The sequence below is a fragment of the Lachnellula hyalina genome (genome assembly GCF_007821495.1).
Source record: "Lachnellula hyalina strain CBS 185.66 chromosome Unknown contig00013, whole genome shotgun sequence".
Classification (NCBI taxonomy): Eukaryota; Fungi; Ascomycota; class Leotiomycetes; order Helotiales; family Lachnaceae; genus Lachnellula; species Lachnellula hyalina.
In genome coordinates, this window is record NW_022157127.1 from 171,531 (window position 1) to 197,305 (window position 25,775).

The 25,775-nt window shown below is 47.5% G+C and overlaps 10 protein-coding genes across 10 annotated transcripts; 3 read left to right on the forward strand and 7 right to left on the reverse strand.

The window, feature by feature from the left end:
* Positions 1 to 260: 260 nt before the first annotated feature.
* LHYA1_G001764 (uncharacterized protein) lies at positions 261 to 1,094 on the reverse strand (the record flags this gene model as incomplete). The annotated part of the gene is made up of 2 exons (XM_031146743.1): positions 261 to 650; positions 798 to 1,094. 2 exons carry the CDS (start codon positions 1,092 to 1,094, stop codon positions 261 to 263), a joined length of 687 nt encoding a protein of 228 aa, XP_031008642.1.
* Positions 1,095 to 1,968: 874 nt separating this feature from the next.
* On the reverse strand, positions 1,969 to 5,198 carry LHYA1_G001765 (putative WD repeat-containing protein; the record flags this gene model as incomplete). The annotated part of the gene is made up of 5 exons (XM_031146744.1): positions 1,969 to 2,722; positions 2,784 to 4,352; positions 4,496 to 4,674; positions 4,767 to 4,996; positions 5,039 to 5,198. 5 exons carry the CDS (start codon positions 5,196 to 5,198, stop codon positions 1,969 to 1,971), a joined length of 2,892 nt encoding a protein of 963 aa, XP_031008643.1.
* Positions 5,199 to 5,826: 628 nt separating this feature from the next.
* On the forward strand, positions 5,827 to 6,324 carry RIB2_1 (Bifunctional protein; the record flags this gene model as incomplete). Its single annotated transcript, XM_031146745.1, has 1 exon — positions 5,827 to 6,324. One exon carries the CDS (start codon positions 5,827 to 5,829, stop codon positions 6,322 to 6,324), a length of 498 nt encoding a protein of 165 aa, XP_031008640.1.
* Positions 6,325 to 6,765: 441 nt separating this feature from the next.
* On the forward strand, positions 6,766 to 8,032 carry LHYA1_G001767 (uncharacterized protein; the record flags this gene model as incomplete). The annotated part of the gene is made up of 4 exons (XM_031146746.1): positions 6,766 to 7,107; positions 7,236 to 7,389; positions 7,440 to 7,690; positions 7,760 to 8,032. 4 exons carry the CDS (start codon positions 6,766 to 6,768, stop codon positions 8,030 to 8,032), a joined length of 1,020 nt encoding a protein of 339 aa, XP_031008641.1.
* A 392-nt stretch (positions 8,033 to 8,424) lies between these two features.
* FBP1 (Fructose-1,6-bisphosphatase) lies at positions 8,425 to 9,622 on the reverse strand (the record flags this gene model as incomplete). The annotated part of the gene is made up of 4 exons (XM_031146747.1): positions 8,425 to 8,555; positions 8,611 to 9,395; positions 9,447 to 9,511; positions 9,569 to 9,622. The coding sequence occupies 4 exons, from the start codon at positions 9,620 to 9,622 to the stop codon at positions 8,425 to 8,427; spliced, it is 1,035 nt and encodes a 344-aa protein (XP_031008648.1).
* A 3,154-nt stretch (positions 9,623 to 12,776) lies between these two features.
* SCPA_1 (Carboxypeptidase S1-like protein) lies at positions 12,777 to 14,999 on the reverse strand (the record flags this gene model as incomplete). The annotated part of the gene is made up of 2 exons (XM_031146748.1): positions 12,777 to 14,369; positions 14,577 to 14,999. 2 exons carry the CDS (start codon positions 14,997 to 14,999, stop codon positions 12,777 to 12,779), a joined length of 2,016 nt encoding a protein of 671 aa, XP_031008649.1.
* Positions 15,000 to 16,827: 1,828 nt separating this feature from the next.
* Positions 16,828 to 20,338, reverse strand: mus-41 (DNA repair protein rad5; the record flags this gene model as incomplete). Its single annotated transcript, XM_031146749.1, has 2 exons — positions 16,828 to 16,906; positions 16,956 to 20,338. 2 exons carry the CDS (start codon positions 20,336 to 20,338, stop codon positions 16,828 to 16,830), a joined length of 3,462 nt encoding a protein of 1,153 aa, XP_031008693.1.
* Positions 20,339 to 20,526: 188 nt separating this feature from the next.
* On the forward strand, positions 20,527 to 21,728 carry NDUFAF6 (NADH dehydrogenase (ubiquinone) complex I,assembly factor; the record flags this gene model as incomplete). Its single annotated transcript, XM_031146750.1, has 2 exons — positions 20,527 to 20,693; positions 20,744 to 21,728. The coding sequence occupies 2 exons, from the start codon at positions 20,527 to 20,529 to the stop codon at positions 21,726 to 21,728; spliced, it is 1,152 nt and encodes a 383-aa protein (XP_031008692.1).
* A 921-nt stretch (positions 21,729 to 22,649) lies between these two features.
* Positions 22,650 to 22,952, reverse strand: LHYA1_G001772 (uncharacterized protein; the record flags this gene model as incomplete). Its single annotated transcript, XM_031146751.1, has 2 exons — positions 22,650 to 22,737; positions 22,771 to 22,952. The coding sequence occupies 2 exons, from the start codon at positions 22,950 to 22,952 to the stop codon at positions 22,650 to 22,652; spliced, it is 270 nt and encodes an 89-aa protein (XP_031008695.1).
* Positions 22,953 to 23,724: 772 nt separating this feature from the next.
* Positions 23,725 to 25,633, reverse strand: PHO8 (Repressible alkaline phosphatase; the record flags this gene model as incomplete). Its single annotated transcript, XM_031146752.1, has 4 exons — positions 23,725 to 24,269; positions 24,317 to 24,611; positions 24,692 to 25,248; positions 25,294 to 25,633. 4 exons carry the CDS (start codon positions 25,631 to 25,633, stop codon positions 23,725 to 23,727), a joined length of 1,737 nt encoding a protein of 578 aa, XP_031008694.1.
* Positions 25,634 to 25,775: the final 142 nt, after the last annotated feature.

The following is a 25,775-nucleotide window of genomic DNA, read 5'->3' on the forward strand; positions in this document are numbered from 1 at the left end:
CTAACCGGAAGAAATTTTCTTGGTTATGGGTCCATTAGTTGGAATTGTACGAAATATCAATGATGCATGCAGGTTCGAGTTTATAAAGTTGAAAAGATCTAATTAATCTCTGTATTTACGGATAGGGTAATTGGTATCGAGTCAACGCAACGCCCAATATGACCACGGTCTACTTGATTGAAAACCGAAACACGCCCACAAATGCTCCAACGCCATAACATCACCTACAAACCACAAATGCAACTACCTGCTCACTCAACTCAACCAGAAAACGGGCATTTCGCAACCCCACTCAACCCCTCCCCTCCCCCAACCGCCTTCCCAGAACTCATGCCCACGCCCTCGGCCCCAATATAATGCCTCGCAAACAGATCGTTCTGGATCCACAGCACCTTGTTAAACGCGCGCATGACCTTCATTTTCACCACCGCATCCACGCCCTCCATCTCCATGACGGCGCCTACCACGATATCCTCGACGTAGCCCAGCAGCGCGCCCATGTGTATGTACTCGACGCGCAGCTCGGGCTTGTGTTCGCGGTGCTTGAAGCCCGGGAGCCCCGTGTGCATTATGCCGACGTTGTTTAGGTAGGACCAGAGGGGCGAGGTGGGGGTCAGGTCGGGGGTTGAGACGAGGCGGACGAGGTAGTTCTGTGGTAATTGAGTCAATAATTATGTCCCACTCCACTTCCACTTCCACCTCCCTCCACTTTTGCATGCCATTTCAAAAAGTACCCAAAAAATTAATTATTTTTTTTTCGAATCAAGGAGAAAGATATGCTTCAAACACAAACATACCTTTAAGAAATCCTTTCTCAACGCAATCTGCGGATGCTCCAACGTCAACTCTTGCACGCTCCCCACCACCTCGCCCTCATAATCCGTATTCTTCGGCACGAAGACCTGCGCCGTGATATCGTAGCTGAGTAGCTTGGAGTAGACGGCGTCGAGGATGGCGGGTATGAGGGGCGCGATGAGGGGTTTGGCGGCCAGGAGGGCTTCGCCGTCCGAGGGGGTTAGGCTGAGGAAGGAGGAGAGGTAGGCGATGCGGGAGGGGAGGTCGGTCTCGAGGGAGGAGGGGGAGATGTGTTGCATGATGCTGCTATTTGTGTGTTTATTTGTTGAATTGGGGGAATTTGGAGTGCAAAGGTAGGTACGCAGGTGATCTTTGTAGGAGATAGTTACTAGACTTGAGCTCTTACTAAATAAGTAGAACAGAAGATTTCAATGATTAAACGGCAGTAATGATCAAGTAAATCTGGATAGATAGATAGATATATCAAAGTTATATATCCTATGACAAGAGAAGAGTAAAAGCAATCGACTTCGATCCACCTACTTTTATTTATACTCGAAGAAAATTCAACATCGTTCGATTTTGACCTTGACTTTGACGGCAGAAATACAAACTCCAAGGAGATGTGACGGAGAAAGGGAGACGTGAGGTGGGATGCGCATTGATAAGTGAAGTAGAAAATGGTAAGCACCTTGCATTGTCCCGCTGTATACATGGCATTGACAGGGCAGGGTGCCTCGTCTGATCATCTGATGTTGAAAGTGGCCAATGAGAAGAGTTTCCGTTCGTCGCCTAACACAGGGGAGCGTCACTTTACGTGTACTCGGGAGTATGAAGCGAGTTTTAGTGCCTTATTCCGACGATTATTTCGTACATGTAGAGTGTTAGCAGCATGTGGGGCTGAACATGTCAGGTCCAAACGAGGAATCATCAGCTGCGTATTAGTAATGAAAGCTGGAAGTTCCCACAAGAAATAGACAATAGCGAAAATTGAGGCGGCAGAGCTAGCGGATCAGGTGCTTTTGAGTTGGAAGAGTTTTCTTCAAGAGGATCTCGTAGTTATCATGTAGGTAGCCCATCCGGCAACCGATCCAACGCCATTCAGAAGTCGCTCATAACAGACAACCACTCCCCCATTAGTCGTACATCACGTGTATTCATCACATCCCATATTTAATCCGCTGTCATTCCGCACTTTGTACAGACCAGCCTCTGTCCCTTCCCGACCACTTTCCGCGCCCTGAAATCTCTACCGCCGCATTTCTTGCATGATAAAGCTTCGCTGTCGCTTTCGTCGTCTAGCTCCCCTGATGTTGTTTCGTCGCTACTCAGTTTGCTCACCTCACTATTTCCTCTGTTATTTGGCGGTCTCAAACCATCCGCATCCAGCTTAGAACCGGACTGGTTTGGGTTTTTCCATGATGCCGGATTCCAGAATTGATAACTCTTCCCAGAAGCGTCCAGTTTCAGTCCATTATCATCTGCACCTTGAAAGCTGAAACTTGGGGTGGGTGGTTGGTTATTGGTCGTTGCTTTATATAGACTTTGGGGCGGACTCGTTGTAGCGACACTTGAGGTTGTTTGCGTAAGAGGAGTTCCGGCATACGGCTGCTGTCGAGCAGCGCTTGCCAGGTTGTTTTGAGAGTTAGAAGTAGACTGAGAGCTTCTGTTGAATTTTCCAGGTGAAACACTGCGATCACTTTCGATTGTTTTGGCGGCACTTCGAGGACTGCTGTCTAATACAGTATTCCGCCAAGATAGAATATGATCTGATGGTAGCCCTGCCAAGGAGTTCTGAGAGGTGGAATTGCGTCGAGAGTGAGAGCCAACGGAGGCTTTTGTCATAATGGAGCTGCTACGCCCCAACACTTTCTTGGAGAACGCCGAGCTTGTCTCCCAATGGTCATTACGACGCTTTTGGTAAGCACTTGAAAGATAAAATTAGCAATGCATAGGAGAATCGGTTAGAAGTTTGGGCAAATGCATACCAGTCTTGACGAAACACTTTAATCCTACCTAGATAGTCGGCAGTGATAATGATATTACCGTCCAGATGCGTACATCGGGCAAGATATGCAGGGGATTCCTCAGGCTTCTTCGACGGAGGCTCACTGACAGCGTCGGAAAGCCGTTTTTCCGAATCTTGTCGAGGCATAGATGACGCATTCGACTCCTCTCTGCTCAATAACCTAATTGGAGGCGGGTTGCAGAGATCGTAAATAGGATCACCAGAGGCACTTAGGAGCTGTCTCGTTCTAATTGGAGCGATCACTGCAGTTGTGACCATGTCTGCGTGAGCTTCAAAGTACTCCACCGGTCTCTTGTCCTTATTTTCGCCCTCAATCGCTGCGGTGTTCCAGATGTAGGCTTTCCGGTCCTCACTGCCACAAATGACATATTGAAAGTCGTCACTAAAACTAGCATTGATCTGGCTGCAGATATTTTCGTGGCCCCTGAACTTCATTTCCAAGCTCTTGTCCTTGAGATTATACATTCGAACTCGGGAGTCGTTGCTCGTTATCAAGACTTTGATGTCACCTTCTGGATCTCCAGGCCGTGTTGCTGTTCGGATCCCCGTGATCTTGCTTCCCTTCGCATTCTTTCCCCTAGAAGATCTCACGTGGATCTGTGCCTGGTATTTCAACCCTTCTGTCTCGTAAAAGAGACAAAGTCCGCTCAGTACTCCAGCCATCGCTGTCTTGCCATCCGGAGTGAATGCTACGGCAGTAATCAGATCGGGCAGTTGGTTCCAAAATGCCACTGTCTTATCAGGAATACTCCATAATCGCAGGACCGAGTCCAGTGATCCAGCAAGGAAGAATCTGTCGTCCGTGGGATGAAATGCGATCGAAGTAACAAAATCTTTGTGTTTGAAAGTACAGAGGCATTCTTTTCTACTGATGTGCCATAACCGCACTGTTTTATCCATAGATGAGGACAGCAGAAAATTATTTTTGCTCCAACTTAAATCAAGGATATCTCCTGTGTGGCCACCGAATTCTTGAATCGGTTTTGACCTGAAAACAGGAGTACTTAAGCGTTCGACCCCGGAAGCACTTGAAGACATATCCTCCTCACCTTCATGAGCATGTCTCTCGTCCGGCGTTGAGATTACTGCCCATACCCTTACGACCTGGTCTCGACCGGCTGCTGCTAGGTATTTGCCATCTTTGCTAAACTCCGTGGCCCATATAGCTCCACTCGACTTATGTGCTTTTGATAGCTTACCTCCACCAGAGTGTACTTCCGTTGTAGTTGTGAGACCCGGAACCTTATCGTCTGAGGAATCATGCTTGGTACCACTCAATTCTTGTGCCAGAAACATGCGATCGAACTCCCTGGACTTCTTATTATGTGCTCGAACCTTGATGTACCTTGGCGGCTCTTTATGCTGCGGCATGTACCCGTTCGCACCTATTGAAGAAGAGAAAACATGCGCGTTCATCCCTTCCGTACGCGCGTCGCCCGGCTCCGATTCATCATCATCGCCATCGAAGGATTGATCCTTTTTCTTTCCGCCGATGATGCTAAACCGACTGAGGAACGAGACGCCTTTTCTGTAAGTTTACTATCAGATTCTGTGACGTGTACAAAGATGTTGTGAGATGTTTGGTATCATAAGCAACCCACAGTTTCAAGCGCTCAGTAAGCAGCCCTACTAAATCCGCCGGCTTATCAAATACTGGGTCACGTTACTCACTTCTTCTCTTTTACGGGATTACTATCACTTCGAATAATCTCAGGTGTATTTTGCCTTCCAGGTGTTCCTATTTCAGGGCTACTGGGAGTCCCAACTTCGACGTTGGTGCTGTCTATGGCGGCAGCATTGCGTAGCTTTGGAGGGATGGTATTCTCGGTGTTGGTACGTTTGAGGATGTGCTATGCCATATCATCAGCGTGTGCCCTTTTCTAGTCTCTTAGAGCATTATCGCCAACTCCATTGTTCGTTGATCGAATCATATGAGACATACATGTGAGAGCGGATCGATAGCTGTTGGAGCCCGTCCTGCCGCTGCAGACGATTTCCCTCCGTTTATATCTTTGCTTGATCCAGTATTCCTTACCAATTTGATTGGTGATTTCTTGGTATTTGGCTGTGCATTGCCTAAGGTAGCAGCAAGACAGGTTAGCGTAAGCGCAACAACGATGAGGGAAGCACAGTAGCAGCATTTGCACATATTTAGTAGACCTGGCATAGACTCTAAAGAATAAGAAAATCATATATGAACCAAAGAAAACACACCTTCTGAAGAGGTTGCAGACCTCGGCCTTCCAGCAGTACCGCCATCCGTGGTATTCGAGGGAGACTCCAAGCCGGATGTGCCATTTGTGCCAGTAGCGCTCCCAGCCAGATTATGTGTATCGATCACCCTGATCTTCGGCAGTGCGACCTCAGAAGACATGACCACAACCCAGCAAGTTCCATGTGTCCGTTGATGTTGATAAAATGGGCGGCGCGTGCCCTTCTATCTGCGCCGCGGATTCCGGAGAACAGAGCTTGAGGTAGTCGTTGTGGAATGAAGGAAAGGTTCGCGGCGCGCAAGGAGAGAGTGTAATTGGACAGAGGTGAGTTGGGTGGGTTTACAAGTAGGTTTGGCGAGCGAGGTTATCCATACAGTGCAGTAAGGGGGAGAAGTCGCATGACCGTCAAATAGATTCAGAGTGAACGAACGGTAACTGTTCGCAGGATTTCCGTGACGTGACGTAGCTCCACTCTAGTCAAGTACTGTAGCCAAACTAGCGCCTATTTTAGCTCCCGGTTCCCCGTGTACCTAGGCCTAGCCCAGGCGCCAGGTACGTACCTACACCTACTCATTTGACTTGATATCTACCTATCGCACTAGGTAGTAGGTACTCCTATCATATACCTACCTACCTACCTACTCTTACTACTCAACCTCAAGCTAAAACAAGCAATACGATTATGCACAGGAAAACGATGTTATAGAGGCTTCCACATCTACTAGACGCCATTTCACATCAATCACCAATCCTAAGGTGCAACAAAACAAGCAGAGCGTCACCACCGCCATGGCGCCTAAAATTCATGTTGATTACATGCAGCAAGCTTTGAATCTGGCCCGAAAGTCACCTCCAAAGCCTACAAATTACCGAGTCGGGGCTCTCCTCATTGATGGGAAGACGAATACTGTCCTCGCGACAGGATATACGCTTGAATGCGAGGGCAATACGCACGCGGAACAGTCTTGCTTCATAAAACTTGCTAAAGAGCACAATGTTACCGAAGAACAGTTGGGAGATATTCTACCGAAAGAGACGGTCCTCTATACGACAGTTGAGCCATGCTTCAAAAGATTGAGTGGGAATCTACCCTGCGTCCAAAGGATATTAAGGTTAGGGAAGGCTATCAAGACAGTTTATGTTGGAGTTAAAGAGCCTGAGAAGTTTGTTGGTGAGAACTCCGGCAGGAAACAGTTGGAAGACGCTGGCATAGAAGTCGTGTTGGTGGAAGGGATGGAAGAAGAGATTCTGGAGGTTGCTACGGCTGGTCATATCCCTGAGAGTTGATGGCACTATATCTTTCACTCGGGCTTCCTATGATTGGCAATGATACCTGCGTTTATCCATCCATAGGGTGACAAAGAAAGACACCAAGTCGGAAACATGGTTGAGACTACAGCTCGAAGTCAATCAATATCGGACACGTCACGTGCCAACCCAGTCCTCGCAGCATTCTTGCGGAGCAATTGATCTCCAACCTTTCTCCAGAATGACAAATTGATGCAACCTGGACAACTCAAAACTCTTACTTCCCTTTGAAATAACACAAGGCTGAGCTTGCGGACGAATGTGAGACCCGCGTCCGAAATCCATGTCGTCATGATCCTGCAAGGCTACTAAACGTTTCCAGACAGCACATATACAACTGAAACGTACCTATGTAGAAGTCTACTTCTAATATTTGTCAGACCGAAACAACTCAATTCCTTCCATCATTCATCTACAATTATGGCACTCCTCAATTCCCTCCTTCACGTTACCAACTTCCGCAATCCCTTCATCCGCACGCTTGTCCCCTCCATCAGCGCAGCCTTTGCTGTCCAAGCAGCAGTAGCCGTCCCATCCATCCTTGCACAATCCGAGCGTTTCTACGACCTTTCTGGGTCGTTGACTTATATTTCTGTGACTGCGTTGAGCTTGTATCTTCCGGCTTTGAGAGCTAGAGCGGCTGCGTCGCTGGCGGGGAAAGCGCAGCCTGCGTTGCCGAGTTTGCTGGATGCTTTGACTGGCAAGGGAGGGCCCAATGGGCTTAATTGGAGGCAGGTTGTTATAAGTACTGCGGTCGCTGTGGTTAGTGCTCCTTCTAAATCTTCAACCAAGGGTATCACATGCTAAATGTTTATGATGCAGTGGGCCACAAGATGTGAGTGAGGACTTGTTGTTGTTCTGAAAGAGTTTTGTAACTAATGTGGATGCAGTGGGAACTTATCTCTTTCAGCGAGTTATCTCGGATGGAAAGGATTCTAGGTATTAAGCATATTTCACTAGTACAGGAAAGAGAACTAACATTCCAAAGATTCGATGAAATCAAAAAGTCCCCACCAAAGTTCTTCGGGGCTTTCATGGTCCAAGGTACTTTTCCCTCGTTCCCTCTTTATGCATTCATTTCTCACAAAAACCAGCAACCTGGGTCTCCCTGTGTCTGATGCCCGTCCTAGCCCTGAACTCGATTCCTCACGTAGCTCTTTCCGCCCTGCCTGTAATCGGCGTAACCGATATCATCGGCCTCCTGCTTTTCGCAGGTGGTCTGACATTTGAGGTTACAGCCGATAGACAAAAGAACGCTTGGGTACAAGCGAAGAAAAACAAGGAGCATGATGAGGATTTCTTGACGCGTGGGTTGTGGGGTAAAAGCCGTCATCCGAACTACTTTGTAAGCCAAATCTTCCACCCATGCTCTAATCTAAAAGCGAAAAGCAACAACATACTGATAGTCTACTAGGGAGAGAGCACGCTATGGACAGGAATCGCTACCACGGCAGCAGGTGTCCTCATGAGCAACGCAGGCCAACTTGGCATGGGTCTCGCCAGCACCAGCTACGGCGGAATATTGGGTCTGGGAATGGCTGCTGTGTCCCCTGCCTTTGTGACGTTCTTGCTTTTCAAAGTCTCGGGTATTCCGCTGAGCGAGAATAAGTATGATGAGAAGTATGGTGACCGTAAGGATTATCAGGAGTGGAAGAAGAACACGCCGATGTTCTTTCCCAAATTCTAGGTACTGTAAAGGGTCAAAGAAACGGCGTTGGTGTTGGAATTTGGAACACTGTTTTGATGGGTTCTCTAAACAAACACTTGCTGCTTTTATGATCCGTCTCTCATCTGTTCTACCAAATTACCGTAGAAGTCTTGTGGTTGTGAAGCCCGATAACAGACGCAGTAAACTATAACCGAAACTAAAAATAAAGATATCGCACTTTCTTCGGCTTATATTCGCCGGCTTGGACAGTACCGGTAGCTAAAGGGATAGAAAAGAACAACACTTATACTTGCACAAAAGGCAAATGCTTGTCTTATCAAAAGATTTTGCCTATAGACTCCTGCTATGCATGCACAATCTGTGAAGTTTCTCAAACGAATCATCCAAGGTCATCATCTCATGCATTTGCATCACTTATGGAACTTCTTGACTTGTTCCATCTCATCGTAACTGCCCATGAAGATACCTGATCTATCATGGATATTTTCCGGCACAACCTCCATCATTCGGTCCATCTTGCTGTTCAGTGCTTGACCACCAGCTAAAAAGGTGTTAGTATGTATAAATGACATAGGGAGAAGCATGACATGACTTACCATTCTCGAAAACCATAGCCATAGGGGCACATTCATAAAGAATGCGTAGCTTTCCCTTGGGAGTCTTCTTATCCGCAGGATATGCGAAAATGCCACCGTAAAGTAGCGTTCGGTACGCATCAGCAACCATACTCCCGATATATCTCGCGGAGTATGGCTTACCACCCTCCTCAGCAGGGTACTTTAACGAGTTGAAGTACGCCTTGACAGGTTCTTCCCAGTACAGGGAGTTTCCCTCATTGACCGAGTAGATGGATCTCGACTTGGGAATGCGCATATCAGGATGCGTGAGAATGAACTCTCCAAGCGCGTTATCCATTGTGAAGCCATTTACGCTTCCTCCCTTCATCGTGATGACCAACTGAGCAGAAGCACCATACATAGTGAAACCCGCAGCAATCAGCTCGGTCCCGGGCTTTAATAGATCCTCTTTCTTCCCCGTTGATCCCTCGGGCAATTTATGAATTCCAAAAATTGTACCGACAGACACACCGGCATCTAAGTTGGAAGAGCCATCAATGGGATCGCATGCTACCGCATATCTCGCACCCTTGTGTTCGGGGAAGTAAATAGCCTCTTCCTCCTCCTCGGAGACGAGGACGGCGCATTTCCCGGAGGATCGCATGGCCGCGATAAAAAGGTCATTCCCGATGACATCAAGCTTCTTTTGGTCGTCACCTGTAGTATTGCTTGAGCCTGCGAGGCCGGTGAGGTTGATGAGGGTGGCTCGTCGGATGTAGTAGGCTATCGATTTGAAGGAGAATTGGAGGGCGTGACAGAGGAGTCTGTTGTGCTGTCAGTTCTTGATCAGGGTGGTTTGGAATATGGAGACAAACGTGAAATCTCCCGTGGCCTCCTTGTGCTTTGCTTGCTCCTCAGTCAAAAACCGAGTGAGGGTTACCTAGATCTTTGGGTCAAAATTTCTTCATGCATGGTGGGGCATTCAAGAGCTTCTCACGATGTCGGTGTTGATCTTCTCCGCCGATCCTTGCGAGTTTCCGTTGCTAGCCATTTTGACAGAAGAGTTATGCAATGAAATTGAAGGTCAGGGAGGAGAAGACAGTAGGAAGGTTGTTTATAAGGTTGAATAGGTAGTAGAGGTAGAGTACCTCGGGTGGAGGCGGCACTAGGTAGGTAGAGCGGGAGCGGGGCAGGACAACGAAGTCTGTATGGGAGAGCTGCAGCACAAGACTTGATGGGAGTTACAAAGGAGGGTTTGTTGGAAAGAGGAAATGGACTTCTCTATGTAGTAGACACGATGCCTTATCATTCCTTGACCCGCGGCTGTGGGATCGTCAGTAGCAAGCAAGTACTGTACTTCGTAATCGCCGAGCGTTATGTCACAGCCCCGCATATTGACCATGGACGGAGAAATGGGAAAACCAGGGGAAACAGCCTCAGGGACGAGGATTTGCCGGGTGGAGCAGCATTGGGGCTGGAGTTTACGATAGGAAGATTTGGGATTTGGGACACTTTGGATTGGATTGGCTCGATTGGGGACAATTTCTCCGTTTGCAATGACGGGCGATCCCGGATTATGTATCTATCCTTTGTCGCGAACCTTTTCCGCAAGGCCAGGAAGTAAGCTATGGCAATCTGCTTTTCCGTTGAGGGGTCGGCTCAGTTTCCTCGGAAATCGAGGGGCAGTCATGTGATAGGCTTTGTCTACATAGGGTTAGACAGGTCTCCCGCTAGCGCGACGAACCCACTTGAAAAAAGATTTCGCGAAAGCTTCGAAGACTTGCTTTCCAACCATATCCATCATCCAACATGTGAACAAGAACCAACAGCTGCTCCATGCAGCTTGCACATTCCTTCATACCTCACTCCCAGTCTTACCGTCGTGGAGATTGAAAGCACCAATTGCTACTGTAAAGCACTCGATGTTCTCGGGGGTCCCTTTTCAATGGTAAGAATACACCACCTCTCTTCTGCCCGACCCGCGTGGTAGGTATGTCCTACCTACCGGGGTGGCACATAGCTATCACGGCAGGACCTTACAAGATGAGTAAACGCATTCTAGAGTCTTCGCAGCCTGTTCCTTTGACGAGGAATTTGGCGATGAGAATAACCTGCACGTCAGTCTGAATGAAGGAATTCGAAGCAATTTTATAATTACCGAGTTTTCTTGCAGCATCTTGCTAACCAATGACCTCAGATACTCTACCACGGCACCATGCCTTAGATACCTGCCCAGTACGTACCTCTCCCACTTCCCACCCGAACACATATGGCGATGATGATCAGAGTGCTTTGCACGCTGGAAATTACCGACTGAGACCACAAGTCTTTGAAGTCAAAAAAGGCTGATACTGAGCTGCTTTCAATCTTCTTTATTGAACACGATATCTTCTGTAAGATTCATTGCTGACGATGCTCAATTCAGGAAATAAGTTGCGCTGTTGTGAATAAGGACCATCCCCAAAGGTACGACAGGAATATTTTCTGCGTTCCAACGTTTCTTTACATCTGTCAAAGGATGAATGGCACTGGGCTCCGACAGATCTCAAAAGAGACTGGTTTATGATTGGAGATGCCCCTTCGTGGCAGGCCTAGAAAACCTCGCCCACTGATTTCAGATTTATCTGTTCCCACAATTGGTTTCGCTTTTTGTTGGGAAAAGATGCTGATCATATGTAGCTACTGCTAGTCCGTTCAATAGTTGCACTCATTCTTGACTGAGGATGTGAGGGTATGTGCTCTTTTTACTTCATCTCTACCATCGCCTACTATGATGAGCATTTTAGATGACGAGTCTGATTCGGGCAACCGATGCTGACACAAATCAAATTAAACCATTCATGCCTTCTGATCCGTTTCCAATCATTATACTGTCACATGTCTTTTGCATGAAGCGATATGCTGACCTTCAACTTTTAGCTTGAACTCGCTTCGTTGTCCCACAGCAGCAGAATCATTCTCAGGGATCTGTGTAGAGGCCTTAATTGGCTCTCCACCTGGAGTTGGGCTGACCCAGCCTGTCAAAGGTTAGAATCACCTATACCCCTTCTCTATGTTTCTACAAGATGTCAAGCATTATGATGATCTTGACCGACAAATGACAAGCATATGTCCAAGCCTTGGCGTTGACGAGACTGTCTTGACTGAAAATGCTTTCACCCTTTAATTGATATGGCGATGTTCTCCCCGAATCTCGCTAACAATATCAGGTTCAACCCGACTCAGTCAATGAGTCAAAGGTCTTTGAGTAAGAGTAACACCCGACTTCCTGGTACGTTCATATATGTTCTTCACCCTCTCCTCCTTTACATGATGATCAATTTATCACGACGGTCAACATAAGCCACACGTTGGTATTGATGATAATGCCTGTGACAAGGCTTAGATCTGATATTTCTTTCTAGTCATTCTATTTTTATACCTCCGGCATGAAATGAATGACTCGCTGACTTTCAAACAGATTAGTTTGAAAGCCGGTGCGCTGGAGGAGTAGTTAAAAGGTCCCGGTGCATCGTCGTCGAATTAAAAGAAAGTTCAATCTCCATACCTGCATAGTTTTGAAAATGTGACCCTTGCTTTGAATCTTGACAGTGATGTTCCAAATTTTTATCACAGCCTATGACAGTACCCACTCACACTCCCCAGCTTGAACGCGCTACTACTCGGCTTCCCTGTTTTATCGCGCTAGACAGACAGAGAAAAGGTCAAGGTCTCACGCTGAGCAGGACATGAAAATCCCCATGAGAAAAAGCACAACTGTCGTCTTCAAAACACTTCAAGCAGAACTTTTCTTTTCATTTATCTATACAACTCAAATCTATAATCTTCCCCTTCTCTTCCTTCCTTCCTTCCTTCCTTCCCTCCCTCCCATGCATGTGTATTACTGTACGCCTCGCCCAAAAAGTCAAGCCAGCTGCGCCAGCCCCATAATCTCTCATCTCGATTTTCGCCAGTCAGGGTATATACAAACCAATGAATCAAACAAGAATCAAACAAGCAAAACAACAAACTCCATGGACCAAAATTTCTGAATGGTCAATGATGTGTACAAAACAATAAGCGAATGAATGTCGGAGAAGAAAATGCCAACGCCGCGTATTATGTTTTAACCGACCTTTAGTTTAGGTATTCCCAGTTCATTTCATCCCAAAAGAAAATAAAAGGGGCTATGGGCCGCCGTTTCTATATGCGAGGCGCGCTTGGGTTCAAAGCAGGAATGGGATTAGCATTAAGAGTAATAATCCATTGAGTGCCGATAGGTGAGTAGCGAGCGATTTCTTCTTCGTCGGACTCGGTGTGCTGGTTGCGGTGAAGAGGCCAGTGAGGACTTCTGTCGTGGTCGTGACGGACACGGAGCCAGTGCCGGAAGGATTAGGAACTACATCTACTGTAGCAGAAGAGCCAGGCGAACTCCAGTCTGATGCCGCGTCGTAGAGCACGCCGTTGATGATCGCGCCTTCGTTGGCAATTATCTTATTCTTCTGGTCGTCGTTACATGTCTCCAAAATATTGCGTAGCCAGCAAGTATTTGTAGGTGAAAGGGGGAGGGACGCGGTGTGTGTTGCGTTTGAGGGGCCGGTGGTGTTGTATACGGAGGGATCGATGATCTCGCCTGTTGAGACGGAGGTCCCGGACATGATGCGTGCGAAGACTTCAAAGGCTGTTTCTGGTTGGTAGGCGGGGACGCTGTGGCCAGCGTCATATATGCGGCTGAAAGAGAGATTGCCATATTGGCGCACTACGCCGCCGATATAGGAGGTGTTGGTGATTATGGGAGCGTAACCTGCGGAGGGGAAGAGTGTTGGGTAGAGACCACCTGCTTGTGCGGCGACGGCGAGGGAGATGGCTTCTCCACCGAGCCAATTGCAAATATAGTCTCGATCTCCATACATGAAGCCCACGCGGATCCCAGCGTTGAGAAGGGCTGCAATATCAGGAACATAGCCTTGCCTTTCATAGTCTCCGGTAGAAGTAAAGGCCTTGACGACTTGCGTATTCGTTTCGGTATAGTTGACTGGTGAGCCTATAGCAGCGAGGAAATCCGCGTTGTTTAAGTATTCCAGGTAAGTACTGGGAGGAAAAGAGTCCGGAAGAAGGTGAGCTATGTCGTAGATGCTTCTTCCAGCATCCGTGTAGGGCTCCACGATATTGGTGTTACAAAAAGTATACGCATTCGAGCATAAGCTGTTGACAACACCTACATCGCCTTCATTATTCGGATCTTGGACACCCACGGCAGCTCGACATTGATTTATAAGATCCCGACAACCCCCATTTGAAGTGAAACTTGCACTTGCTAGCTTGGCTCTGGTTGGATTGATGGATGTCAAACCAAACGTATTATTAATAGCCATCGTGGGGTAGTACGGGGCTTGAACAAGGTCATCCACACAGCCATTGATTAGCCCTAGAGAGGCGAGGTTGATGTTGAGAGTCCCGTTCCTAGATATGGTCCCATTCGAACGTCTATTGTTCTGTTGTTCCCAGAGAGTTGCGAAAGCAGGTCCGTACTTGCCGCCATAACTTTCTGCGAACAAATGAACACCAACAGATGTACTATTTGGCATATATTGAGGAAATGCGCCAAGAAACCCTTGAAGCATATGCCAAATCGCCATGGCAGCTATCTCGGTAGTATTCGCGGTGTTGTTCAGGTTCAGTGTGTTGAAGGTTCCATTCATGAACGTATCCGTAGGCTGCGAGTTCGGGAGAACTTGAGGTGGGGTATATAAGTCCGACGTTAGAAGATCGAGGGAGCCATTGGTAGGCGTATCGTAGGAGAAGCCGACTTGATTAGGCTGGAGGAGGTTAGCTAATTCTACAAACAAATTTGTTTCATTGTCTAAGAACGATCGGGGTATTTTGCAATTGACCACTTGGACGGCTTCGCACACCCATAAGATGCTCCTCTGGCATCAACATCTTGGTTTTGACTTTTAAATCTGCCATATTCGCCAGATTCCCGTACGGAACACCCGGGTGGGGTATGAAAGCTTCGCGCATACCTGATCGATGTAGAGAATATTGGACCCTCGATCCCATCCATATTCCCGAGCTATTGTCCCAAATTTCCCCTGTGCAAGCTCAACCACTTCGCATGGGCCATTCTCAGTGAAAAGGCCTAGCATGGAGCTGGAGCCTGGTCCTCCATTGAGCCATATTGTGAGCGAGTCGGTGGGTTGGCGCGCTCCAAAGAACCAAAAGAATGTGTTTGTCGAGTAGTTGCCGGGTATATTAACCCACCCCGTATATTGCTGCTGTGTTTCGAAGGCTGTTTTGCACGTTCCTACGGGCGGCTGTTTGTAGGAGATGGTTATGTTGCCATCAACGGGCGACTTGATGGTAGTCAAATTGGAAGCCGGCGGGTATTGGGCCGAGGCGACGGCTACGAGGAAGGAAATAAACAGAGAACGAAAGGAAGAATACATGGTCGTTCAATCATGTTTCAATCATCAAAACAGAGGAGAGCAAGGGGAAGAAGAGAAGAGAAAGGCTGTTCATCAGCTTCAGTCGTTGGAAGAATGCGGCGAGGTCAAGCGACTGCTGGGATTCATCAGGCTGTGGAAAGCGGCACCACTTATTAATGTTTCCGATGTAGTGCAACGGTTTTCCAATACGAAAATCTGCAGAATCGAATGCCGCTTTAATGTCGGCAGCGGGGGGGCACTTGCACTATAGGATTCGTTTTCGCAAAACTCCCGAGTCCTCGCAGGCCGAGGAAAGGTTCATCCAATACAACCAACACAAGCCACCCTACTATACAAATATCGGAGCAATGGCTCATCCTCTTCTTCACTCGAAATGCTGCAATATCTTCTATATCTTCTATCTTCTCTCATCAATTCTATCTCTCGACCCTCAAGTCTCTTGTTACGCGCGTCAACGGCGCTTCCCCAGTTTTCAATACGCCGGTACTTCGTAGTTAGTGAAATTAAAAGGGATGTGGCACAAATGCGGCTGAAACCAAAAATAGGTGGCTGGGAACCGGCATGATCTTCAGCCTTCCTGAAAATCGGAATTTACTCCTTGCATATATACCATTTGCCCAAGGTTCGTTGATCTCATAATATGCGATTCCAATGAGTACACTGGCATCCTTCTTGCATTTTAATCAAACCTTGCAAAATTTATACGATTCTTCGTCACGCTCGTGACATATATACGCGTGGCCGAGGTCGCTTTCTCCAATGACCTGATAAACATACGTGATTTGTGTCAAGACGGTCCTCAAATTCATGACATGCAATGTCCTACTTTTGTGCCAGCCAATCTCGTTTTAATTAGAGACGGCATACTAAATATACAGTATCAAGGAATTAGGCACATCCAAGAAACATGTGTAGAAAAGAAAAATTGGCAAAGAGGGATTCCAAGAGACAAAGCCGCCCGAATCCGTAAAATACCTATATACAAACCTAAATCCTCCATACACCAGTCCAGTGCCAAATCTGGAATAAGTCCTAGTTTGATTCAATTGTAAAAGCTGTAGTTCTGACCACAGAATGCGATGAAAACTATTTATAGCTTTTGATTCTACCATTGTAAGATTAACACAACGAAACGCCACTTTGGTCACTAAAAGCTTATAGTCCTAGTTGAAGACACCCCAAATTCATTGCCAAATATAGTCCTTTCTCAATTGCGGCAAAGGCAGTCAACCGGCCCACTATCTCAATACACCCAAGTACTTTTGCCATCTCGAAAGAAAGTCTTCACCATCTCTATCAAGCGAACAGGATGAGAGTACAGCTTAATCAGAAGCTTGCGATACAAAGGTCGAGATCTGAAGCTTCCATCTATGACCGGCCGTGTAAACAGGAGTATGTAACGAACGAATAGTGTCAAGCAGTCCTGCTTTGCCTAAGTACTTGAATGGTAGGTACTTTTACTTACGAAAGGGGGGCGGTAACATTAAGCGAGTCGAGCCCCTGAGAAGGGCGTCTCGATGCGAAATTATGTCTGTAGAGAGGAGCTCGTGTCGAGTTGAAAAGTGCGACGTGCAACAAAGAGGTCTTTGCTGTCGCCGGCGGTGAATTAGATTAGAGGAGTAAGTTGGCTTGGCGGCGATTTAAGGTGAATGGGGAAAAGGGGGTGAAAAACTTACGCGACGACCAGTGTGCCATGTTTCCTTTACTCTGTACAGTACGAGTACTCGGTCACAGTAAACCAACATTCATGAAAACCAGTTTATCAACACCCGTAGGCTATGCTTATGTACAGTGCCAAAACGCCGCAATATATGATACAAACACCAGTCTAGCTTAGCAATTGCTTGATATCCTCAATGCGTTGTAGTTTCTTCTCCTCGTCACTCATCATGCCTAGGGAGCTTGCACTATTACCTCTATTAGTAATTGCGTCAAGAAGCAAAAAGAGGCACTCACATAAACTTTTTCCGGTCCTGAATCTTCAGCATCCTCTCCTCCACACTTTCCTTCACGATAAATCTGTAAACCTTAACCTCGTCTGCCTGTCCCATACGATGTACGCGGTCAATAGCTTGTGCCTCGACAGCAAAACTCCACCATGGATCCATCATGAACACTCGTTTCGCCATCGTCAGATTCAGGCCTACTCCACCAGCTCTCAAACTCAATAGAAGTACAACACCTTTTTTACTAGCAGCGAATTCTGTAAGAACCGCAGCACGGGCCTTTTGAGCCATGGAACCGTCGAGTCGGAGAAAGGGTATAGCGGCTCGGGTAAGAGCCGGTTCAATCAGGGAAAGAAATGATGTAAATTGGCTGAAAACGACGGATTTTGTACCGGCTTGCTCGTTTCTCAGTGCCTTGAGATGCGCCATCAATGCCCCTATCTTTGCAGAGGAGTTGGAACCAAGTCTCTGCAGGCTCCATTTCGTATCCGGGTGGCCTTCGTCCTTCACTACCTCGAATATATCGTGAGTGTTGAGGATCTCCCGACAGCTGATGCAGCGAGGAAGCTCGCCCTTGTCTGTTTGGTGGTTGATATAGTCAAGTAGGCATTTCTTGCATGCGGAATGCCAGCATCCTGTCACTGTCTGCTCAATCATTGGTTCCTCGGAGCAGATTGGACATTCGTTATCAGATTCATCGCGAATCTGTGCCAGAACATGAGCACCGAAAACATTCGTATCTGCTGCATCATCTGTAACGGCTGTGAAGCGTTCAATTAAAGACTGCAAATCCATATCATCGGCCAGTCCACTAGCAGTATTCGCCAGTTCAGCGGCGTCTTCCTCGTCTGCGACGAGGTTTTGATTCCGAGTCAAAATTGGATGGCAACAAGATTGTCTCAACCGAAGAATTTGGGCAAAGATACTCGTATAAGCTTTGAGTACCGTTCCAGCTTCAACATTAGCTGTAAATGTGCGTTTGGCGCGAGTGAATATGTGGTCGTAAACTTCACGTTCTGGTTTCGACAGCTCGATATCGACAATATCCATAGACTTAGGTGGAAGGGGTACAAGTGCCTCGCCAGTTGGTGTTTTCATATCCTTTGTTCTGCGCAATACTAGTGGCTCGAGAACAGTTTGAACAACATCTAATGCCCGCATAAAGTCCTTGGACTCGAAAGGCATGGTAATGAAAGTTTTCCAGAACGAAAAATTGCTCCAAGGCTCAACTCTCAAGAACCGAACTAAACTGAAGAGATCTTCAAGTCGATTAACAATAGGAGTGCCCGTCAATACCCATCGATGCTCAGCATCAAGCTCGTAGCAAGCTTTAGCGGTCTTACTCATCCTGTTTTTGATGTGATGGGCCTCGTCTAGGATAATCCGGAAATAGTTTAGAGAAAATAGGCCTCCATGCGTAGCTCTGTCTCCATTCCTCGCAGCAACTTGGTTGAATTCAGAGAGCACAACACCATAACTTGTGATGATGACATTTGGAGCAGACGCGGCATTTGCTTCACGGCAAAGAGCCTGAAGATTTGCGGTCTTCTCATTTCCGTAGTAGACCATGCTCCTCAGCGTACCATCCTTTGAAGCATTTTCGGCTTCACTTTGCCACTGTGCTAGAAGTGACATTGGAGCCACAACAAGCGTGGTACATGGTGCCCGTTCTACATTCGTGGAAGCTGCCGGTAACCTTGGCAGACTGTTGACTGATTGCGGCAGGGGGGTTGCTCCGTCAAGTCTCATGGCGACATCTGACTTGTGAGAATGAATCAGACTCATCATCTCAATCGTCTTGCCCAAGCCCATCTCGTCTGCCAAAATGCCACCAAGGCAATGTTGCTCCTGTACCGGGAACTTTAGCGAGAGCTCGCCACTATAAGGGTTGACATAGAAATTGGCTTGATCCTTAAATTGAGGTAAATCCTTGTCCTCCATATCCCGTGTGGGCCAAGCATATTCCTCCCACAGGGGATGCATAGAAGCTTCTTTACTCTCGTCCTTCTCGTCCTTTTCCTTGGACATCATCCAATGCAGGGCTTGTTTCTGGTAATGCCTCAGATCCATAGCGAATGTTTCAGCGGGCTCTGCAGCTTGGGCGTCAAAGTCGAAGGATTGTGCTTTCTTGTACAGCGTATCCAGCTGATCTTGTTCGAGCTCCTTTCCGTCCTCGGCCTCCTCGGCGGACGGAGAAGATCCAACGTTCTCAGCAGAGCTCGACTTCTTTGGTTTAGAATTCTCGTACTGTTCTGCAACCTCAGCTGCTTGTAGCAATCCTTCACGCTTGTGTTTTGCCGTGGTTTCCGAAGTCTTAGAAGGAAGAAGGCTGACTTCCTCAAAAAGCTTTACAAGCGCCACTTGACGCAAGCGCAACTCCTTTTCTTCCGATGATTCCTTCTCCTCAAAGATGCCGGTCTTACGGTTCTCGGACGGCTTGAAGCCTCTATTGTCGAACGCAGTTCTGAGTAGCGAGCACCGTAATTGCAAGAATATGGTGTCGTTTGTCCTGACTCTCTCCGGTGCATAAACACAAGTTCCCTCAAACCTGCAGACTTTCTGATCGATCAACGTAGATACCCAGTTTGCGGTCTCTCTAGGAAGTCTCCCGACCTCTTCCCCATTCGGATTTGTGAAGCGTACAATGACATCGACTCGTTTGGCTGCGGCACTATTCGGTTTCAATGGTGTTACAGCGGGCCTCCCTTTGCCCTTGCCCACGGGGGCTTTTGGCGGTTGTATCTTTTGCCTCTCAATGCGAACGGATTCTCCGTGCTTGAGTAATGTAGTTCCACTCCTCGTTGCCCAGGCCCCGACCCCAAAAGCACCAACATATCGATATTCTGGCATCGTATCCTTCAAAGAAACTTCGATGGCGGGGCTCTCGGCTTTCTCGTGCGTCCCATTGGCTTCGTGTCCGCCACTTGTTCCCGACCTTGCGAAAGAGTTGATTGTCATTGCTTTGGGTGCTGATCCCCCTCCAATACTGCGAACGGGTACTGCTGCAGCATTCTGCTTCCATGATCCATCGAAGTACATATTGACAGCTTTTTCCAGATTATCCCCAGACGCCTCCCGTAACTGCTTCAGTGCATCTGGCGAGACTTTGTCTCCGACGAAACTCTCAAATGTCTCCGAGTCAAAGCCAGGTATATGATCATTCAATTGCGGCTCTTCACTATTCGATGGCCCCCCAGTTCCTGGGATAATTCCTGAATTTGGTAAGTCGAATCCATTTGGCTCATATGGTTCTACAACCGCCGCAGTAGGGAACGCGTCGATTTCATCCGGTAACGATGGCTCAGCTCCGAGGGAAGAGTCAAGAATATCCGTTTTATCTGTAAAGAACCTCCTCTTCTTTGTTGGAGGACCCTCTGACTCTGCAAAACTCATACTGGCGTTGGTGGTTGCGGTTCTGGCATTTCTCTTAAACATAAGTTGGAGAGGAGACGCGTTTTGGAGGTCGCAAAGTCGCGTAAATGAGAAAAAAGATCCCTGACGAGCCAGACGTAAAACTTTTAGAACATTTGGAACAATCGCCGTTCAATGCTTTGCCTCTGTTTTATTTGTAATATAATGTGATGTATGCTGAACAGTTGAGCCTACGGCTGCGCATACAGACCATATCCAGGCCACGATTGAGGTGTACATATGCGACGACTCCTTACAGTACCCCAGCACCTCATGCCTCTCGAATAACAGAAGCAGATGTTGATGGAGCTAGGTCATACTGCTCCAATCTTGTACAGTAAGTTCCATGATCCTCTACCAGCCCTTCAAATAGTTAACAGTCTTCAGAAAGTTCGATTCTCCCTCCCATGTTCTCCAAACCTTCGTCCCTCCTCAAGCCCGCGATGCATACCTCTCCATTCGAGCTCTGAATATCGAGCTTGCCAGAATACCAGATCTAGTATCAAATCAAAGAGTTGGAGCTCTTCGTATGCAATTCTGGCGGGACAATATAACTCGCACATTCGCCGATACCCCACCAAAAGAACCTGTTGCCATCCTCCTCCATAATGCTCTTACATCCCTCAAAAGTAGGCATCCTGGTATCAGCACGAATGTCATGAAAGGATGGTTCATGAAAGTCATCAATACAAGAGAGCAGTATATCGACAATCGTCCATATACGAACATGGAGGCGTTGGAGACGTATGCGGAGAATACATATTCAACCTTGATGTACTTGACGCTAGCAGCTCTCCCTCTAAACTCAATGGCAACGGACCATGTAGCAAGCCATATTGGGAAAGCTGTCGGAATTACTGCTGTTCTTAGAGGCTTGCCACTGATTGCGTTTCCGCCACCACCGAATCACCACAACAATAATTCAGCGTTCGGAGGCGGTCGCCAAGGAGCTGTGGTATTGCCCTTAGATGTAATGGCCGAAGCTGGAGTCAAGGAAGAGGAGGTATTCCGGCAAGGAGCTGAAGCACCAGGATTGAAAGATGCGATCTTCACAATTGCTACGAGGGCCAACGATCATCTGATTACGGCTAAGGAGATGCTGAAGAATCTGCAGCAGGGCAAAGATGCGGGTCATGATTTCGAGCACGAGGGAGAAGAAGGTCATGAGTACGCCGAGCAGAGCTCCACTAGTCGCTCACAGGTTGATGATATTGAGAGAGGATTTGGAGTTCTTATGCCAGCTGTGCCAACAAGGTTATGGCTGGAGAAGTTGGAGAAGCATGACTTTGACATTTTCAGACCTGAGTTGCGAGCTAGAGACTGGAGATTGCCTTGGAAGTCCTATTGGGCATACTCTAGGCGAACTTTATGAAGAAGTTACATACATGCCTTATTTTCTTGAAATCTTCCTTGCTTATCAGTGGTTCAGATGTTTTTGAAAGCCAAAATGTAACAACTTGGAGTGCTGAAATCCCCATGATGAAGTAATTACCGAACCTCCAAGACCTCATACAATGTTTTCCACAGATCAGCCAAACTTGAAAATCCACCAGTCCTCTTAATGGTGCAAGTTAACATCATCATCTCGTCCATGCAGCACTTCTTCAATATCCTGCTCCAACTGCTCCCATTCCCGCATCTTCATCATGTCGCCAAGAGCCAGACTTTGTTCTTTCATAGTCCGGTACGCCAGAGGCAAATAATCCGTCAAGCCTTCCTTATCTAACAAGTCCATAAGCTCCATCGCCATATTCATCCGATCCAATTTCTCTTCGCCCTCTATTGGCCTGCCCAACAAAAGACATCTCGAATTCGGTGTACAAGAATGATTCAATTGTCTAGCCCAGCTAAGTGAAAATTGATAACTTCATACCGGTGTTCACATGTAACTTATTGTCTGACCTAAGTAATCAGCCAAGGCTCATATAACCCCCCTCCCCCCTCCCCAGGAAGAGAAGTCTCTATTTGCAGCATTTCCACATGGATAGGTCTTCATGTGAGCCCCGGACGTGGTAGTCTCTCATATTTTCGAAATATAGGCTATGAGCTGATGTAGAAGTAGCTAGCCACCAGACTGACGTTGCAGCCTAGTCCAAACACACTCTGGATATTCTCACTGTGCCTTGAAATATTAAAGTTGACTTTTCTTTTCCGATGTAATATCAAAATATGGTGACTCCCAACTGTTGAAAGTCTGCATGCCCCGCCCACAGAAACAGTTCAAGAACTCCAACTCCAAAACCAAAGCCAAGCAAAATTCCCAATTATTACACCTTCCAATCCGCCTCACCAATTACCGCCATCCAACACCAATCCTCTCACTTCCCGGTCCATACCTCGCATCCCTAGTTCCACACCTCGGCGCATAAAGCGCAGTATTCCTACACTCCCACGAACAGTACTCACTCACATACCTCCTCGTCGTATTCGCGCGATGGGGTAGACACTGCCGCGGGACCTCGAACGGGAGACCCGGACGGGCGCGTTCGGTGGGGTGGTTGATTCGTTGTAGTTGGTCGAAGAGGAGGTAACAGTTTGAGCCGGCGAAGAGGGTCCGGTGGCCGCAGAGGGGCTCGATGGACCAGTAGTTGCACATTTTTGACGGGATCTTGCGCGAATGGGAGATGGAGGTGAACTAAGGATTCGAGACGATGGGCTCTTTGAAATCGAACTTGACGTTGATTTCGAGGAAAGCCTTGCTGGCCCTTGTCTAGACCTCTTTGAGTTGAGTGTACGGTTGATATTAGGAGTCTGTAAGAATGCATGAAATAGGATAGGAAGAAACAAGATGCCAGAGGAAAGCACGGCGTAGCGAGCGGTTCCTTTCAGAGTCATTAAAGGAGCATCGGAGTTGGTTCTCAATCACACTTATGTTCTTCGTCTGATCTTTCTACTTGTTCCCAAACGTCGAGGCAGCCAAGGTATCAACATCAAAACTTTCCGATGAAAGCGTTGGCCCTGACGGCGAGGCCGTGACTTGTTTTCCCCATCGAATGTGATTGCCCACCAAGTGATTGTAATTACTTGGCCAAAATGCGAATGTCAAGCAATTGAAATATCAGCATGCCAACAAATCAGGTATTGTCATACTTCATCACAGGACAAACTTCCTGGCATACAAATGTGCAAACCGTCGAAGAGCAGCTAGACCCTAACTTCTGCTCCACTTGGAGATGACTTGTGTTTGACAGCAGATTGTGCAACACTCGGAGGGCTCGTTTGTTCGTGATCACGTTTCAGCGAGTTACCAACTCAGGACCCCGGACGCGAACTTTGCACAAGACCCAGAAGAAGAAATGGCAAAAAGGATAGGGGTATTTCCAGATTTAAATGAACGCCAAGTGCAATGCCTATAAATGCGACGGATCTCAAGGTGCCATTCCGTATTCCTTCTCGTGTTTTCTCTCTGCAGACTGCAAATCTTCCCCACTAGGAATTTTTCCAGTCCAGCTAGTTTGGGCTGCGCCGGCGATTTTGAAAGACTTGGACTTCTCAACAAGCTCTTCTGTGACGGACTCAATGTCAACATCAAGGTAGTCCCGAAGGAACTTTCCAACCTCAACATTCTCATGATTTCCGCGTAGCGCTTCCGAGCCAGCGGAGCCATAAATGTTTACGTCGACAGCCGTGTGGCCATGGGTTGACCAGCCGATGCGCGCTCTCCGACTGATCATGTCTGAGAAGTAATAGGAACTAAGGGCAGGGTTATCAACGACAAGTTGAATCTCGGAGTCTTTAGCATTCCAGATCCCCAGGCCTTTTTTTACAAGTTCCTCGCTAATGAAGTCCTTGAGGTTGTCTCCACCGTTGAATATGTGGGATCTCAAGCGTCGGGATGAGTGTTCCGCTGAGCTTGAGGCGTTGTGGAGTACTTCCGGGTACCAGGCATAATGGGGGTATGTCGGGTGGAGTTCTACGAACAATTAGTTGAAAACGGTACAACATGACAAGAATTCTTACGCCGTGCGACCGCTAATCCTCCAGTCTCGTGATCGCTTGTAGCTACAAGTACTCCATCCGTGGATGACTCGTCGAGGAACTCAAGAACACTTCCAAATGCTTTATCATAGGCTAAGACTTCACGGACTTGAGCCGCAGGGTCATTGCCGTGACCAGCGTGATCGATTCGACTACCTTCGATCATGAGAAAGAAACCCTTGTCACTGTCTCGAGTGGCAGCTTCTAGAGCTTTGAGAGCGGTTCGTGCCATTTCGTCCAGTGAAGGATATATGTCGTTCATGTTTCGTCGGTCAAGCTGCGGAAATGTCAGAAATGATTTTTAAATCAAGTAGAGAAATCTGTGTCAGATTGAAGGGTCGCCGGGCCCCTACCTACCTCGTATGGAATGTTGTAGCCAGCAAATAGGCCTAGTAATGGGAGCTTCACAGCACTCCCAAGCTTCAAGCCGTCGAAATCTTCCCTATTATCGATATAATTCCAGCCATATTTCTCTTGGGCCAGTTTGGTAATATCCCTATCATCTCCCCGACAACTTCCAGAAGTCGTATTTGGCAGGAAATGGCAACGACCTCCTCCCATCATAAGGTCAACAACACGTCCGAGAGGATGTTCGCCCACTTCCTGCTGTGCAATCAAGTCTTCCTCTGATCGAACATTGGCATGTGATGCAAAGCATGCTGGTGTAGCATCCGTAAGTGAAGTTGTCACAACGAGGCCTGTTGTGTAGCCTGCTCTTTTTGCGGCTTCAAGAACGGTCCCGCAGGGGGTATGGTCGGGCAGGATGGATATAGCTCCATTATAGCTTTTCATTCCGCATGAGAAGGCTGTAGCTCCGGCAGCTGAGTCGGTAACAAGACTGCTGCTTGATCTAGTTCGGGAGGAGCCTATAAAGTGCTGATCGAGGAAAAGAACATCATCGTGTGGAAGGCCGCCTAGATGGTTAGTGGATGTCTAGATGGCTCGGAACGGAAAGTTACCTTCAAATTGACGAAAGCTTCGAGTCAGGGACAGACTTGCAGGTCCCATGCCATCCGAAACCATGAAAATCAAGTTACGCTTTCCGGCGGGTATTGCTTTCTTGCCATTCTTGGAAGCTTGGTGTTGAGAGACAACGGCAAGAACGATAACGGCCGCTGTTGCAACTACAGCCCAAGTAAACAGACCCAGCTCTCGCCAGGATCTAGCACGACTTTGAGGTTTTGGTGCATCCTTGCGCTGGCTTCCAAGCAGAGCTGTATCTTCTTCGGCGGCTCGTTCATCAGAATGAGTCGAGGACTCTCTTCTATCAGAGGCAAGCAAGGGTCGATCTGAGGGCATCGTGAATGATAAAGCAATTTCATAAAACCAAAGAGTAGTAGAGTTCCAGAAATTGAGTTGCAAGTTGGGACGCGGGAGGAGAAAGAGGAGGGAAACTGTGTTCGAGGTTTAAGACATGTTTTGTGGACTTATAATGACTCGG